Here is a 16,988-nt window from a genome sequence, read left to right as displayed (position 1 = left end):
ATCGTTAAAAAAAAAAATTCTTCTTCCTCCCTGGCTCCCTTTCCTTCCTTTCTTCTGAGTTCTTCTCTCTTTTTCTCCCTTATTTCTACCCTTCTCTGTTTCTCTCCATGGAATAAATAAAATGAAAGCAATGGCTAGCCATAGATTTTTCTTGTATTTAATCATTGCCAATATTTTGATGTTCTTATTTCTGCCAGTTACATATACTATAATTTATGTAACCCGCCTAATTCTGGACATACTGATTATTTCTAACTCTGTATTATCACCACTATGATAAAGATTTCTGTGCCGGTTAAGCATCTGACTCTTGATTTTGGCTGAGATCATGGTCTCAAGGTCATGAGATCAAGACCCACATCAGGCTCTGTGCTGGGCCTGGAGCCTGCTTAGCATTCTCAATCTCCTTCTCCCTCTGTCCCTCCTCTGCTCACACACGCGTGTTCATTCTCTCTTTGAAAAAAAAGTCTCTGTGTCTGAAACTTTTCTTCCGTATTTAAGATTGTCATTTGGGATTATTTTCTCAGCTAGATTTCCCAATTTGAGATTCTAGGACATCAGTCAGGTATTATTAAATTGCTTTATATCCTCACCAGAAATATATGAGAACCAGCATTGAATTTTATCATTTAAAAAAATTCTGGGACTCTGGACTTAGATAGCACCATAGGAGGCTCCTGAATTTCCCTCCTCCTATGGATAAACAGAATGTACAGTTACACATGCAGGAATTCCCTCTGAAAGAAATCTAGAAATTAGCTGAGTGACTCCTATTCATTGAGCAACTGAGAAAATATCTGCATCAAAATGGGTAGGAAAGGCTGAGACACACTGGCCATAAAACCCAACCCCCTGGCATAGCACCATTCAGTTGGGGGGGAACCCCAACGCCCAGCTTCTCTTTGAGGAGCAAAGGGTTTGGACCACATATCTGGTGCCCCAAGTTTTAAGGCTGCCAACTAAGGGATGGTCCCCCAAATCACCTACGTATGAAAGCTAACAGGGCTTGCATTCATGAGTCCCACAGGACTATAGCAAACAAAGGAGCAGTTGTTCATGGGTGCAAGAGCACTTGTTGCAACTATCCCCACCTCCCCCAGACTAGCACAGAGGAAGCGCGACAAAAACACCCATCTCCCAGTCTTGCCCTGGAAGGGGTTTGATGCATACTTTACAAGCTACTGTCTGAGGTTCTGGCTTTTCATTAGCATTGCATCTAGTTGCTGGCTACAGTCTCCCGAAAGAGCTAGGGGGCACTTCCCCTGCTTTCTTCCTCCAGCTTCCTCCAACTGCCTCCAACAAGAAAACCAATAATAAATAATACAGAGAGATCTCATGTACCAGTTTCCCTGATGGCAATATCTTGCAAAACCGTAGCGCAGTGACATGACCAGGACACTGATATTGATAAAGTCAAGATCTGGAAATTTCCGTCACCACAAAGATTCCTCCTCTTGCCCTTTTATAGCCGCTTGCCTGCCTTACCCCATCCTCAGGCTCTAGCAACCACAAATTGGTTCGCCTTTCTGCAATCTGAATATAAATGGAACCATATCATGTGTAATCTTTTAAAATTTTTTATTTGGGTTGACACACAATGTTACATCAGTTTCAAGTGTACAACATAGTGATTCCTTAAGTTCATACATTATGCTGTGGTCACTGCAAGTGTAGCTACCATCTGTTCCCATACATCACCATTACGGTATCATTGACTATATTCATTATGCTTTCTTGACTTATTTATTCCATAACTGGAAGCCTAGATCTCCTACTCCCCTTCACCCATTTTACCCAACCCCCACTTTTCTCCCCTCTGGCAACTATCAGTTTGTTCTCTGTATGTATAGGTCTAATTTGGCATTTTATTTGCTTATTCATTTGTGGGTGTTTTTTTTTTTTTTTTAGATTCCACATATGAGTAAAATCATGTGGTATTTGTCTTTCACGGTCTGACTTATTTCACTAAGCATAATACTCCTTATGCTCATCCGTGTCTCAAATGGCACAGTCTTACCCTTTTTTACGTCTGTGTAGCATTCCATTGTATAAATATACCACATCTTCCTTATCCATTTGTCTGTTGATGGACACTTAGGTTATGTAACCTTTTGTTACTGGCATTTTTCACTCAGCATAATTCCTTAAGATTCATCCAGGTTGCTGCATGTTTCAAAGTTCATTCCTTTTTATTGCTCAGTCCCTGGTATGGGTATATAGCCCAGTTTGTTTAACCATTTACCTGTGGAAGGATTTCTAGGTTGTTTCCTGCTTTTGATTATTACGAATAAAGCCACTATGAACATTCATGGCCAGGTTTCATTTCCCTGTGATAAATACCAGGAGTGCAACTGCTAGTATAGTAGTTGCATGTTAAGTTTTTATTTTATTTTATTTTATTTATTTATTTTTTAAAGATTTTATTTATTTATTAGAGAGAGGATGAGCACAAGCAGGGGGAGTGGCAGGCAGAGGGAGAGCGAGAAGCAAGCTCCCCACTGAGCAGGGAGCCCGACGTGGGGCTCCATCTCAGAACCCTGAGATCATGACCTGAGCTGATGGCAGCTGCTTAACCGACTGAGTCACCCCAGGCGCCCTTTATTTTATTTTTTTAAAGATTTATTTATTTACTTCAGAGAGAGAGAGAGCAAGGGGAGGGGCAGAGAGAGAAAACACTCACGCAGGCTCTATACCCAACACAGTCTGACACGGGGCCTGATCCCAGGACTCTGAGGTCATGACCTAAGCCAAAAACAAGAGTCAGACACTCAAACAACTGAGCCACCCAGGCACCCCACATGTTAAGGTTTTTAAGAAATTGGGCGCCTGGGTGGCTCAGTCGTTAAGCGTCTGCCCTCGGCTCAGGTCATGATCCCAGGGTACTGGGATCGAGTCCCACATCGGGCTCCCTGCTCTGCGGGAAGCCTGCTTCTCCCTCTCCCACTCCCCCTGCTTGTGTTCCTGCTCTCGCTATGTCTCTCTCTGTCAAAAAAATAAATAAAATCTTTAAAAAAAAAAAAAAGGTTTTTAAGAAATTGCCAAATTGTTTTCCAGATTAACTATATATGTTAGATCTCCACCAACAAAGTACAAGTGTAGTTTCTTTGCATTTTTGTCAGCATTTGGTGTCATTATTTATTTTAGTCTTTTTTTCTTTTTTTTTTTTTTAAAGATTTTATTTATTTATCTGAGACAGAGAGAATGAGAGAGACAGAGAGCACATGAGAGGGGGGAGGGCCAGAGGGAGAAGCAGGCTCCCTGCCGAGCAGGGAGCCCGATGCGGGACTCGATCCAGGGACTCCAGGATCATAACCTGAGCTGAAGGCAGTCGCTTAACCAACTGAGCCACCCAGGCGCCCCTTTATTTTAGTCGTTTTGATAGGCATATGTAATAATATCTCCCAGTGATCTTAATTTGCATTTCCCTAATGGCTAATTATGTTGAACGTATTTTATGTGCTTGTAGCCATCTGTAGATCCTCTTTGGTGAAATGTCTCTTCGTGTCTTTTGCCCATTTTCTAATGCGTTTGTATTTTATACTACCAAGTTCAGAGGCTTCTTTATATATTCTAGCACTAGTTTTTTGTCATATATATGGCTTGAAGTATTTTCTCCCCATCTGTAACTTGTCTTTTCATCCTATTAACAAGATCTTTTACAAAAGTGTTGAATTTTGTTGAAGTCCAATTTATTAGTTTTTGTTTTCTAGATTGTGCTTTTAGTGTCAAGTTTAAGAATTATATGCCTAAATCTAGATCCTGAGGATTTTCCTCTATTTTTTTCTAGAAGTTTTATAGTTTTATGTTTTACATTTAAGTCTGTGATCCATTTCAAGCCAGTTGTTGATAAAGTGAATCCTTTAAGAATATTTCTCTATATATTAATTATTATATTATATAATAAATATTTATTATATATTTATATATATTAATATTCTTAATCAGTACTTAGTCCATATTTTATATGGCTAGTAGCTTTAAGATTGAATAATTAATTGAATAATCTTAGTGTTTTCATTTGGGGTCCTACTTCTTTTGGTATTAAAAAAGTGCCACATTAATAGGTACATGAGACTCAGTGGTCTAGATTTGTGATAAAGGGTTTATGGATGACTACGCCTCTAAAGTAATAAATCAGCCAATAAATACTGAATGCCTACTATATATCGGGCCCTGCTACGGCCATTGAAATATGACTTATCCTTGGGAGCTATCAGTGTGATGAGGGAGTTAGAGACAAAATTCATTTCGGTATACTGTGTTCAGTGTTGGAATCAGTTTAGTATGATGGCTAAGAACCCAGACTCTGGATTCCATCAGTTTTGGATGGAGTCCTGGCTCTCCCACATCCCACCTACATAAGGTAACCTCACTAGTCCTTAATTTCCTTACTTATAGAATGTACATTATAAGGTTGTTATGAGGATTGGAAAATACATGTAAAGTTCTTACTATAAGTGCCAGGCACAGAGTAAGCACTTAATGTTAGCTGCTATGACTGTGGTGGAGATGAAGGTAGGGGTAGAAAGGGAAGAGGAGGTACTGGTCTATGTAGGCAAAGATGTTGTCACACAGAGAGGGGCAGTTATCCTAGAGGTGAATACTTCTTAACTAAATCTGCAGGATTGAAAGAGGACTTCAGTGACCTCCATTTTGACCTGTCTGCACCTTCAAATTAAGTTCTTTTTTCCAGCTTATCTCTTAACTCAGGCAAAAGACCCCTGCAGGCAACTGAAACTACCCCTCAAGCAAAAAAGTCTGCCCTGACGTCAGCAAGACCGCACATGATTGACCCCAAGACAATGATCTTTACTGCTTACCTACATATACCCACCAAACTTTGTCCCACATTTTCCTTATATAAACCCAGAAGTATTTTCAGCACTTTGGAGATAGTCTTTCAGACACTAGTCTGCTGTCTTCCCGGTGTTGGCCTCACTGAAATACATTCCTTTCTTGTTTCACCACCACTCATCTCTCTGCCTTTAGATTTTGTCAGCGGTGAGTGGCTGAACCTGGTCTGTTTGGGAATCCTGGAGCCAGGTGCTCTTGGCACCCCTGAGCCCGGGTTACAGAGTGCCTAAGATTTAGCTACAAAAAGAAAGGAAGGAAAAGCATTCAGGACAAAGAGAAGAACAGGAACAAAGGTATAGAAAGATTGTGTATATGTTTATGTAGTTCAGCCATTTGTTATTAATAGAACTTGAAGTAGGAATTGGAAAGTGAGATGTGGCTGGAGAGGTAGGCAAGGACCAGGTCATGGAGGGCGTTGGACTCCTTTATAAGCAAAAGGAAGGCATTGAAGAGCTTAAGAGACTGGCATAGTCAGATTTGCATTTCCACTCAGCTCACTCCACAGAGTGAAGACTGCTTTGAAGTAGAGGATGTAACTGTGAAAGGTACTCTTTAACAGTTCAGCTGAGAGACGAAGGCCAGAATCAGGGCCATAGTAACTGACAATGGAATGTCTTCTTGTCCTTTTTTTCATATAAAAAAAACTCCTGTTCAGGGTGCCTGGCTGGTTTAGTCAGAAGCACGTACAACTCTTGATCTCAGGGTTGTGAGTTCAAGCCCCACATTGGGTGTGGAGATTACTTAAAAATAAAATGTTAAAAAACAAAAACTCAGGGTGCCTGGGGGACTCAGTCAGTTAAGCGGCTGCCTTCGGCTCAGGTCATGATCCCAGAGTCCTGGGATCGAGCCCCGCCCAGAGAGCCCCGCACAGGGAGCCCGCTTCTCCCTCTCCTCCCTGCTCGTGCTCTCTTTCACTGTCTCTCTCTCTCTCCCAAATAAATAAACAAAATCTTTAAAAAGACAAAACAAAACAAAAAACTTCTGTTTGCAATTCAGAGCTTCAGTTGGAGAAGGAGATGAGCCTCAGGTTGTAGGGTGTGTGAGAGTGGAAGTCTTGTAAATGAGGGCTCTAAAAAGTCTTATCCAAGACTGGCTATAGTTCCTCTGCCTCAGGCTACTAAGACTGAGCGGTCCTCTCTACTTCTCTAGGTTAGATATGATTTCTTACGATCACCTAAAATGTGTATCCACCTAATAGAAAACTCACATTCTTTTTTTTTTTTAATGCACCAACTTGGAGTGGGAATTGATAAAGTGGAAGGAAAAAATTACTAAAAAGTACATTTAAGAAAAAGGAATTTGATTCCAACCTGTATTTGCTAAAATCTTTATTTTCTTCATCTATTTTCCCTCCTTTAAGATGGTTTAAAAATGTTAATCATAATTTTATTCTTATATAAAGCTAAAAGGTAAAAAAGCACAAGGAATTCAATTGTATCATATTCACTACTATTTTAAATTCTTCTGTGCCATTTCAACTGTGAGAAATAGACTTCTAATTGTTCAAATTAACCACAGTGCAAATCCTGTGAAAAGAGCTGCATCATTTTGTAGACTCTGTTTGAATGTTTGAAAGCACAGCTGACTAAAGATATATGACAAGAATAAATTTAAAAAATAAATAAAATAAATAGGTCCTGGGGATGTACTGTATAGCACATGGCATATAGATAATGATATTGTATTAACTTTTTATGGTAAGAGATGGTAACTAGATTTATGGTGATCATTTTATACTGTATATAAATGTTGAATCACTAAAAAAAGGAATAAATTAATGTTTTTGGATATTACAAAGAACAGTGCTATTTCTCTTTGTGTGTGTGTATGTGTAAACAGCTTTTGAAATACAACTTACACTCCATATAATTCACCTATTTCAATTGTGCAATTTAATGGTTGTTTGTTTCTTTAACAGGGAAAAAAAGATGTGACCCAGATATTTAACAACATCCTGAGAAGACAGATAGGTACTCGGAGTCCTACTGTGGAGTACATTAGTGCTCATCCTCATATTCTGTTTATGCTCCTCAAAGGGTAGGTACATGGTTTCCTTTAAAGTAGGTTTGAGTATAGAATAGTTGTTAAAAGTATACAGCATTGGGGTGCCTGGGTGGCTCAGTTGGGTAAATGGTTCCTACAATCACTTTGTTCAGCCTTGCCATTTCAGCTCATAGGAAGGCGAAAATACATGGGAGGAATTATCAGCCATGTCTGGAAAGGGCTTACTTTACTCCCATTCACATTCCATTTGAGAGCACTTAGTCATTCGGCCCCTTACTTCTTAAGGAAATCTGAGAAATGTGTCTAGGTGTCCAGGAAGAAGAGGACAGTGGATTTCGGTGATTGCTAACATTCTCTGTTACATATTGTTTCTTTTGAAAATTTCTTCCCTTCCATTTTCTGTATTCTCACTTTCTAGATTTCCTGTTAGTCAGAGTTGAATCTCCAGGATTGATTTCTTAGTTCTTCTGTTTTTCATCTCTTATCTTTTTATGTGTTGGAAGATGTTATTTTTACATTTAATTGAAGATAAACCCTATTGAATTTTCATTTCAGCTACTCTATTTTTAATTTATAAGAACTCATTTTTGTTCTCTGATTATTCCTTTTTCTTGTCTCTTGGCACTTCCTGGTTCTGTGACCTTAGGCAAGACACCGCACCTTTCCAAACCTGTTTTCTTATCTGTAAAATAAAAGTAAAATTTATAATATTACCTTCACACTAAAATAATATTGTATTATATGCCATTGACTCTGCACCATCAGAAAGATTTGTGTTTTCATCCAGGGTTCTGCCACTTACTATAAGATCTTGGGCAAGTTACCTAACTTCCTTATATGTCTTGGTTTCCTCATTGCAATAAGGAGTCAATAATAATACCTACATCAGTAGGTTGTTGGGAGTCTTCAGTGAGATAATGCTTTATAAAGCACAGCATCTAGCACACAGTATTCATTAACTACTAGTCTAAGAAATTATTATCTGTATTCCTTTTAAGAGCTGCAACTTCCATAGAAACATATGAGCAATTTTAAACAAATACGATGAAGGTCATATATAAGTGCCAGAATAACATTATAAAGTAAAGTGCTCATTTGCAGCTCATGTGGATCTGCAAGTCTTAATGGACCCACAAGGATATGATTTGCACAGCTGGTCATTAGTGAATAAGGCCAAGGTGATCAATTTATATCCACTTCTGGAGATTCTAAAATGTTAAGCTCTAAAACATTTGACATTATCCTCAAGGAAATGGGGAGCCACTGAAGAGTTTTGGAGAGAGGAAAAATATCAGATTTATGTTTCAGGAAATGAGGATAAATTAATAGTAGTTTTTAAAAATGAGCTTGTAAATAAACGATCCCTTGAGAATGCTGAAATGTGTTGTCCTGGAGATTGTGTTGACTGATGGAGAAGAGCAGTGGTGTGGATGATCTAAAACAGTATCTTCCACAGGGTGCCTGGGTGTCTCAGTTGGTTAAGTGCCTGACTCTTGATTTCAGCTCAGGTCATGATGTCTGGGCCATGAATTCAAGCCCTGCATCGGGCTCTGCACTGAATGGGGCCTGCTTGAGATTCTCTCTCTCACTCTCTTTCTGCCCCTCCCTCTCGCTCAGGCTCTGTCTAAAAGTAAATAAGTTAATTGATTAATTAAATAAAATTAACTTCATTCCTTTTTGATGTGGTAAAATGTATATACATTTGATACATTTACATATTATAGATGCTTTATGGAAGATATAAAAAAATTTAGCATAATTAGATATTTATTTAGAAAATTAAGTTGGTAGGGCACCTGGGTGGCTCAGTTGGTTAAGTGTCTGCCTTCGGCTCAGGTCGTGATCCCAGGGTCCTGGGATCAAGTTCTGCCTCGGGCTCCCAGCTCATCGGGGAGCCTGCTTCTCCCTCTGCCCCTCTCCCCTGCTTTTAATTAATAAAAGGCCACTTTGTTAATATACAGATTTTTATTCTAAGACTCCATTTTCTTGTATTTATAGCACACAATAGAAAAATAAGAATTATTATTTTTTAAAGATTTTATTTATTTATTTGACAGAGAGAGACACAGCGAGAGAGGGAACACAAGCAGAGGGAGTGAGAGAGGGAGAAGCAGGCTTCCCACAGAGCAGGGAGCCTGACGCGGGGCTCGATCCCAGGACCCTGGGATCATGACCCGAGCCGAAGGCAGACGCCTAACGACTGAGCCACCCAGGTGCCCCAAAAAATAAGAATTATTTACTTTAAGAATAACTTCCTCAATTTTGATTCATTAGGAAAGTTTTATAAAATATCTTTCCATTCCTTCTGAAAAGTTAATATTTAGTTTATTCATAAGGCTAAAACTGCTTATTAGTTCATTTATGAAGGGCCTACAATAGTAACAGTACTAGTAGTAATAACACTAATGATAGTAATAGTCATGGTAGAAGTTTAGATCATATTTACTAAAAGCCAGGACTTGCTTTGTATTTATGTAATAGTCTTGTAGGTAGTTATTATTGCTGTTGTTATTGTTATTGTTATAACCTATTTTATGCATGAGGACACTGCAGCCAGAGAGGTTAACTAACTTATCCAAAGTCACATAGCTAGTATGATTTAAACCCAAGTAGTCGGGCTCCAGAGTCTGTGCTCTCAGAATACTACCCAGCTTTCCATTCCTCAAGCAGTCATAGTCTACAATGAGAAGAGACAACTCATTACAACTCATTGTTGTTACTTTATGGAACATCAAAAATGGTGCAGGCCTTAAAGTAGAAAATTGCCAAATAGGCACAAAGAGTAGAAGGATTGAGTGCCTCCTGTGCAAAGGCATGGAGGCATCAAAATGCGTAATGTGTTTGGAAGTTGACAGGACTTGTGGTATAGCTGGCGTCCAGTGTGAATGGGAGGAAAAGTTGGGGGATATAGCTGGAAAGGCTGAGAACAGATTATGAAGAGCCTTCTGTGTCCCACAAAGGAATCTGAATGTCATTCTGTAGGTAACATGGAACTCCCCAGGGACTAGATGTGATGAGTTCTGTTTGCAGTGTGGAAAATGGCTTGGAGTGTGGAGGTGCTGAGACTGCAGCTTGGAAGAGTCCAAGCAAGAGATAATTAGGGCCAGAACTTTACTGGTGATATTGGGAATGAAGAAAGCAAATATTTTAAAAATATTTTAATTTTTTTCTGATTCATAGCAGCACATACTTATTATTTTAAACTCTAGGGACACCTGGGTGGCTCAGTCGGTTAAGTGTCTGCATTCAGGTCAGGTCGTGATCCCAGGGTCCTGGAATCGAGCCCTGCATCAGGCTCCTTGCCCAGTGGGGAGCTTGCTTCTCCCTCTGCTGCTCCCCCTGCTTGTGCTCTCTCTCTCTCTGGCAAACAAATAAATAAAATCTTAAAAAAAAAAAAAAGAAATGTATAATATAGAGGGAGTACAAACCAAAATTCTCCCAAAGAAAACCATTATCAACAATTTGGTGATAATACCCCTGTGCTTTATTCTCTGCTATAATGATTCTTTTATTTTTTAATCCAGACTTTAAATCCATTCCTTCACATCCTGTTGTAGATACCATTTATTGAGCGCATGCTATGTGCCAAGTATTGCATTCAGTATCTTTACTTATGTTATTTCATCTAATTCTTTTAATAATACTGTGAGGACTGGGTATTACTCTTACCATTTTATAGATGAGGACATTGAAACTTAGAGTAAGGCTACTGCTCAAGGTTATGCAGCTAATAAATGACAGAACCAAGTTTTCAGTCCAGATCTGTTTCTAAATTCCATGTTCTTTACCATTACTGTACCTTTAATAAGATTCGTGGACCATTCAGGTGTGAAGGAAAAGAAAATTATAGAAGATCCTGAGTACAGGGTAGACAAGAAGTCCTAAGTAGAACAGTTTCGCCAGAATCAACTTTACCCATCACCATTGTTTAGTTTAGTGTGAAATGTTAAATCCTTTGTTAAAGATCAGCATTTTTACTGAATTATCTCTTGTAAATTGCTTAAAAACTGAAGACAAAACTTGATTGGTGCATTTACAAATCAAACTGAGGTTATTTAGGAAAATATAGTATCATTCTGTGTTGAACCTAATTCTAACAAGGAAGGAAGGAAGGGAGAAAGAAAAAATTTATATTTGCCCATCAAAGATAATCATCTGGATATAGGATATGAAACATGATATGAAGGATTTGGAACCCAAATTTTATGAAAAGATTATAAATAAAGACTTTCTCTAAATGAACTTTTCTCTTGGACCAGGCAAGTGACATTCCAAGTTACTGAGAGAACTTAAACCCCTCTCAGTGATCCATAAAAAATCATAGCCAATGGAAGATGTTCCAGAAGTCTAATACTGAAATCATAAATTTATCCTAATAATACTTAAAAAATTTTTAATCCAAAAATTTCAACCACATACAAAAGTAGAAAGTATGAAGAAACCCTATGTACCCATCACCCAATCTTAACAACCATCAATATTCCGCTGTGTTTGTTTCATCTATCTCCCCAACACCTCCCCTTCCTTTTTTGGCTGGAGTATTTTAAAGCAAATCCCAAACCTCATGTAATCTTGCTTTATCAACCCTAAATAATTTACTTTGATATGCACTGCAAAAATAAAAAAGATAAATTTTACATAACCACAATGTAATCATTATACTTAAAAAGTAACAATAATTCTTTAGTAACTAATACCTACTCCATACTCAACTTTCTTTGATTGTCCCTCCCCCAAATTTCCATAGTTGGTTTGTTCAGTTAAGGATCCTAACAAGTTCCACTTACTGTATTTGGTTGTAATGCCACATAAGTCTTTTTAACGTCTCTTTTCATTGAGAACAGTGCCTGCTCCCCTTTTTATGAAAAACTGAGTTCATTGTGCTACAGAATTTCCTCCATTCTGGATTTGTCATATTGCTTCCTAATGGTGTGACTTAACTTGTTCCACTGTCCCCTGTATTTCTGTCCTGGAGGTTATATTTAAAGACTTGATTAGATTCAGATTCAGTTTTATTTTGGCAATCGTATTTTATAGGTGGTGCTGTGTAGTTCATATTTCATCTCATCAGGAGACATACATTTTATAATGCTAAGATTGAGCAGTGGGTTCAGGTGGAGACAGCTTAATCCACTGTAAACTTCTTCATCAATCTTACACTTGATTGTTTTACCAATCATTGATTAACACTGTATGATTCAGTTATTTCATTAGCAGTTACAAAAAGATGATTTCCTAATCCTGTCATTTCTCATGCATTTATTTTTTTTTAAAGATTTTATTTATTTATTTGACAGAGAGAGACAGCAGGAGAGGGAACACAAGCAGGGGGAGTGGGAGAGGGAGAAGCAGGCCTCCCACCAAGCAGGGAGCCCAATGCAGGGCTTGATCCCAGGACCCTGAGATCAGGACCCGAGCCGAAGGCAGATGCTTAACCGACTGAGCCACCCAGGCGCCCCTCTCATGCATTTATTGACTAGAGTAGTTTTATAGAGAATAACTTTCCATCATCTACCACAACAACTTAACTACTTTAAAATACAATTCATACCAGAGAGGTAGAATGAATGCCTAATTCTTTTCTTTCCATTATCAATTTAGAGAGAAATAAGTTGTTACCCCAGGAACTTCCATTGGCATCTAATGAATTTCTTTTATCTCTCTCTCTCTCTCTATCTCTTCCCTCCCCCATCCCTTCATTATCATTATAAACTTGTGGGTTTAATTTTTTTCATATGTTTTATTTTTCTTGCTGGTGCTCAGTTGTCTATCCTTCAAGTTACTTCATGTCCTTTTGATATTACTCACATTAGCAAGTGAGATTCCTTGCTTTCTGGCACAAGATATACCAGGCCCATCTTGTATATTTCCTAACAGACTTGGAATCAGCCATTTACACCAAGGACTCATGTTCTTTTTAGTGAGGAATGGTTCTTAGAGACTATAATCTGGATGCTTGGGCTTCTCATTGGATTGTTATTGCTTCTAAGCCTTTTTAGTGGACAGAGTTTTCTCCCTATTTTTAAAGTAAGCAAATATATCTAGATTAAAAGCAAAACTTCTTGCCTATATTGAGGAGGCCAAGTGTTTGTTAAGTGACATTTTACAGAACTTTTCCAACTACTGCCTGACATTGTTTGCTTCCAGCAACAACACAAGTCATTTTCCCCCCTTATATGTGTTCTTAACTTGAGATATTCTTTCATGAGATCTTCTGACGAGTTTTTGTATAATGTTTACTGTAGTTCACTGCTAGAGGAGACAATTGCTCTTACATTTTAGCTTTTCTTAAACTTGAAAGGGATCTTATATGCTGTGATTATTTGAATAAACATGCATGTATAGTAGTGTGCCTTCTTTATACTAACATAGTTAGAGGCCAGACTATATGATCCAAAATACAAATCAAAAAGGAAGATATAATTCAGTTCTATAAAATAATGATACAACATGTATTGGATTAATCTTTATTAGCAATCTGACATAAATTAGTCATCGTAGAGGCACAGTGATTCATCTTGGTCCCTGCCCTTGGGAACCTTTTTCATAAGTGGAACAGAATAGATATTTATTCTGTACCAAGAGTAAGGATATTTATGTTATTGGGATTTGAAACTTAAGATAGGCTAAATTTGTGGAGCAATAAACTATCAGAAATCCCATATCCTAGAGGGTAGTAAGGTTGAAATGATATATGTGAATTATAGATCCCTTAAAGGCTACTGACAAAAATCAAGAATTTCTCTGTATATCCCAATGTATTTCTAACTTTAAGAAGCTTTCATCTCAGAGAATGACATTTCCACTCTTAGGCACAAACTAGTGGGATGCAACAAGTGTTCTGACCCAGAAGAATATTTTTTAAAATATTTTTTTAGTTCTCAAGAATAAATAGTGTATCACAGATGGTTCCAATAAACTTTACCAAATGAAAGGAAAAAGTGAACTAATTATACACAAGAGTTTGGAATATAAACTTTTTATAGATCTCAGTTTGGAAATTAAATCAAGAAATGAGAAAAATGTTGGCTATAGATCATACAGCTTTTTGTTTAAGCCAGAGTTTGAGTTTCATTAAAGTTCTAGTATTAAGAATTTCAGTCAGCGTTTGAAATTCATTAACTTCAGGGGCGCCTGAGTGGCTCAGTTGGTTAAGCGTCCAGCTCTTGATTTTGGCTCAGGTCATGATCTCAGGGTTGTGAGATTGAGCCCTGCATAGGGCTCCATACTTGGCGTGGAGCCTGCTTAAGATTCTCTCTCTTCCTCTCCCTTTCCTCCCCCCCCCCCCCCACTCACACACACACACTCTCTCTCTCTCTAAAAGGGTGGGGGGAGGAGAAGAAAGAAGAATTCATTTCATTATATGCCTACTTTGTGCAGCATTATGCTAAGCACTCTGGAGATTGAGGTGGGGATAGGGGAGAGTAACAAATAAGATACAGACAGCACATGGAGATGGGAGCAGAGGAGGAAAGGAGAAAGTAACAAGAGAGCAAGACGGTAACAAGTAAAACCTATCCCCATCAATGAAGTTGTTTGAAATGAGGTGAAGAAAACAGATTTATAACTACTTATTGGCGATATAACGTAGTATAGATTGAAAAAAGTGCTAAACTGGAATTACAAACTGTTGTAAGAATATGAAGGAGAGAGAGAATAATCCTGAGTGGTGGGTTATTGGGAGAGACTTCAAGGAGGAGGTGGTACTTAAACTAAGCCTTGAAAGATGAGAGACAATCTTAGAGGTAGAGATGTAAGGAGAAGGACATTCTAGGTTGAGAGAATGACATACCCCAAAATTGTAGGGAATGGGATGAAAAATGAAATTGAAATGTTAAGGTTAGGGCCAAGTTACAAAAGTCCATAAATATTTCACTAGTAAGTCTAGATTTTAATGGTCATAGGTTCTTTCTCTAGGCCAGCAGTCTTTATTTCATATTTCTAAAGTACTCTACCAGTAAACAGCAATGTTTTTCTCCTTCACACTTTAGAAAATACACCCCTTTTTATAACATTTTAATATTTTCCATCTATAACTCTTCCATGTGTACCAGCAGGCTGATTTTCAAGTTCTTCTGGTAAGAGAAATTATTAACACTATAAATAGGCATTTTTGAATATTCTGCAAGTAATCATGCCTATCTGAATATATTAGCATTTAATGTTAATATGAGTTATTCAGGGAATACTCAAAGGAGAGTTAGAGATAGTATTTGGCATAAAACAGGACAAAAATGATAAATACTACCCTAGTTTCGTGAATCCTCTCAAATATACTTGTTTACCATTTCCCCTACTGTATTTGTAGATTTGATTTTGCAAAGTAGCCGGTTTCCTAAGTTGTAGGAGAGAGATTCTATTCTTGAATCAAATGTCATGTAGATGTTGTCTTTTAAAGAATAATGCATTATTTTTTATTGCTCAACAAAATATTATCACTTATATTTGGTGAGTTATATCATGAAGTTTTGTGTAAGAGTGGTTTTGTTTTGATTTTCAGTTTTCTTATCTGTTCATTTTAGTTCTCATCTGTTCAGTGGTCTTTTTTGCTTTTAAAAATATTTTTTGCTGGAATTTTTCTAATCTGCAAAATTCATGGTAAATTTGAAAGGTTATGTAGGCCCTTTATGGATATCATTTTTCTTCTGTCCTCAACATTATAGGAAAACGCTTTTTCAAGAATTGAAATAATTGAGTTTTTTCCCAGTGGGCTTTGTATTAGAACCATAAAAATTAATATTGTATTTAACTGAAATGAAATGAAATAAGATTTTTTTTTATCCGATGTGTACTTCCCAGTCTTTTACCACTATATCTCCCTTTGTTCTTTTCTACTATTTACTACGCAGTTGCCAACTGTATCATTTTAATACTGAGCTTGTTTTACTTGAGCTAAGTTTTGTTCACTTTCTTGAAACCTTATCATACACTGGAATGTAACGCAAACTAGATTTATTTCAGTGTTGAATTTTGTTGTTGTTGTTGTTGTTAAAGATTTTATTTATTTATTTGACAGAGAGAGACACAGCGAGAGAGGGAACACAAGCAGGGAGAGTGGGAGAGTGAGAAGCAGGCTTCCCGCCGAGCAGGGAGCCTGATGTGGGGCTCAATCCCAGGACCCTGGGATCATGACCTGAGCCAAAGGCAGATGCTTAACGACTGCGCCACGCAGGCGCCCCTCAGTGTTGAATTTGACACTTGAGGCATTGTTATTAAATTAGGAATGGAACAGATGTAATGTGCCAGTCCTGAATTGTTTCCTATAGTAAACATTGTATTTTTCTAGTGCAGTTTTTGTTTCGAGCTGTAATTCATGATTTCAGTGAGTCATTCAATACGCAGCTATTTATTATTGGTCATCTGTTATATACAGATTGTATATATGTGCATGTCATATCTATCCTTATCCTTATCTTTTTCCTGAACCCCAGATAGATATATTCTACTTTCAAGGAGACATCTCTACTTAGATATTAGGCATCTCAAAGTTAACATGGTCAGAAACAAACTTTTAATTTCTTCACTGACCTGTTCATCTACTACTAGTTTTACTCATCTTAAAAATTGGCACCACCATCTACCCAATTATTCAGGCCAAAAATATGGGAATCCTTGAGTCCTCAATTTCCCTCACCCCAGATTTGTTCCCCACCCTACCCCAGCTATGTCGTTAGCAAGGCCTGTTGACTCTTCCTCCAGACAATATGCACGATCTGCCCACAGTCCGCTAATGTACTACTACCACCTCAGTCAGGCCACCATCATCTCCCACTGGGCTTCTCCTCCTCCTACCCGGTCCCCCTGCTCTCATTCTAACTTTCCAGCTCATTTTTCTGGTTTTTGTTTTGTTTTTTTTAAGAGAGAGAGAGTGCACAGGAGAAGGGGGGAGGGGCAGAGGGAGAGGGAGAGAGAGAATCTTAAGCAGGCTCTATGCGCAGCATGGAGCCCCATGAGGGCTCCATCTCACAACCCTGAGATCTGAGCCAAAATCAAGAGTCAGATCCTTAACCAACCGAGCCACCCAGGTGTCCCCATTTTTTCTCTTGTTTTATAATAGATTCTCCACAGATGCCCAGAGTGATCTTTTTAAAGCATATGTTAGGCCATGTTAATTTCTTGCTTTAAACTCT

The 16,988-nt window shown here is 38.1% G+C and overlaps 1 protein-coding gene across 2 annotated transcripts in view; it reads left to right on the top strand.

Moving 5' to 3' along the window:
- CAB39L (calcium binding protein 39 like) overlaps positions 1 to 16,988 on the top strand; it is a 92,505-nt gene that overhangs the window by 51,699 nt on the left and 23,818 nt on the right. For both annotated transcript variants that reach the window (XM_021689442.2, XM_021689441.2), the window contains one exon: positions 6,773 to 6,891. In XM_021689442.2, coding sequence (XP_021545117.1) covers positions 6,773 to 6,891 — 119 coding nt within the window. The remainder of the gene's footprint in view (positions 1 to 6,772; positions 6,892 to 16,988) is intronic.

This window comes from Neomonachus schauinslandi, chromosome 3 (assembly GCF_002201575.2).
Source record: "Neomonachus schauinslandi chromosome 3, ASM220157v2, whole genome shotgun sequence".
Lineage (NCBI taxonomy): Eukaryota > Metazoa > Chordata > Mammalia > Carnivora > Phocidae > Neomonachus > Neomonachus schauinslandi.
Note: the sequence above shows the minus strand (reverse complement) of the source record. Positions and strands in the feature narration are given on the sequence as shown.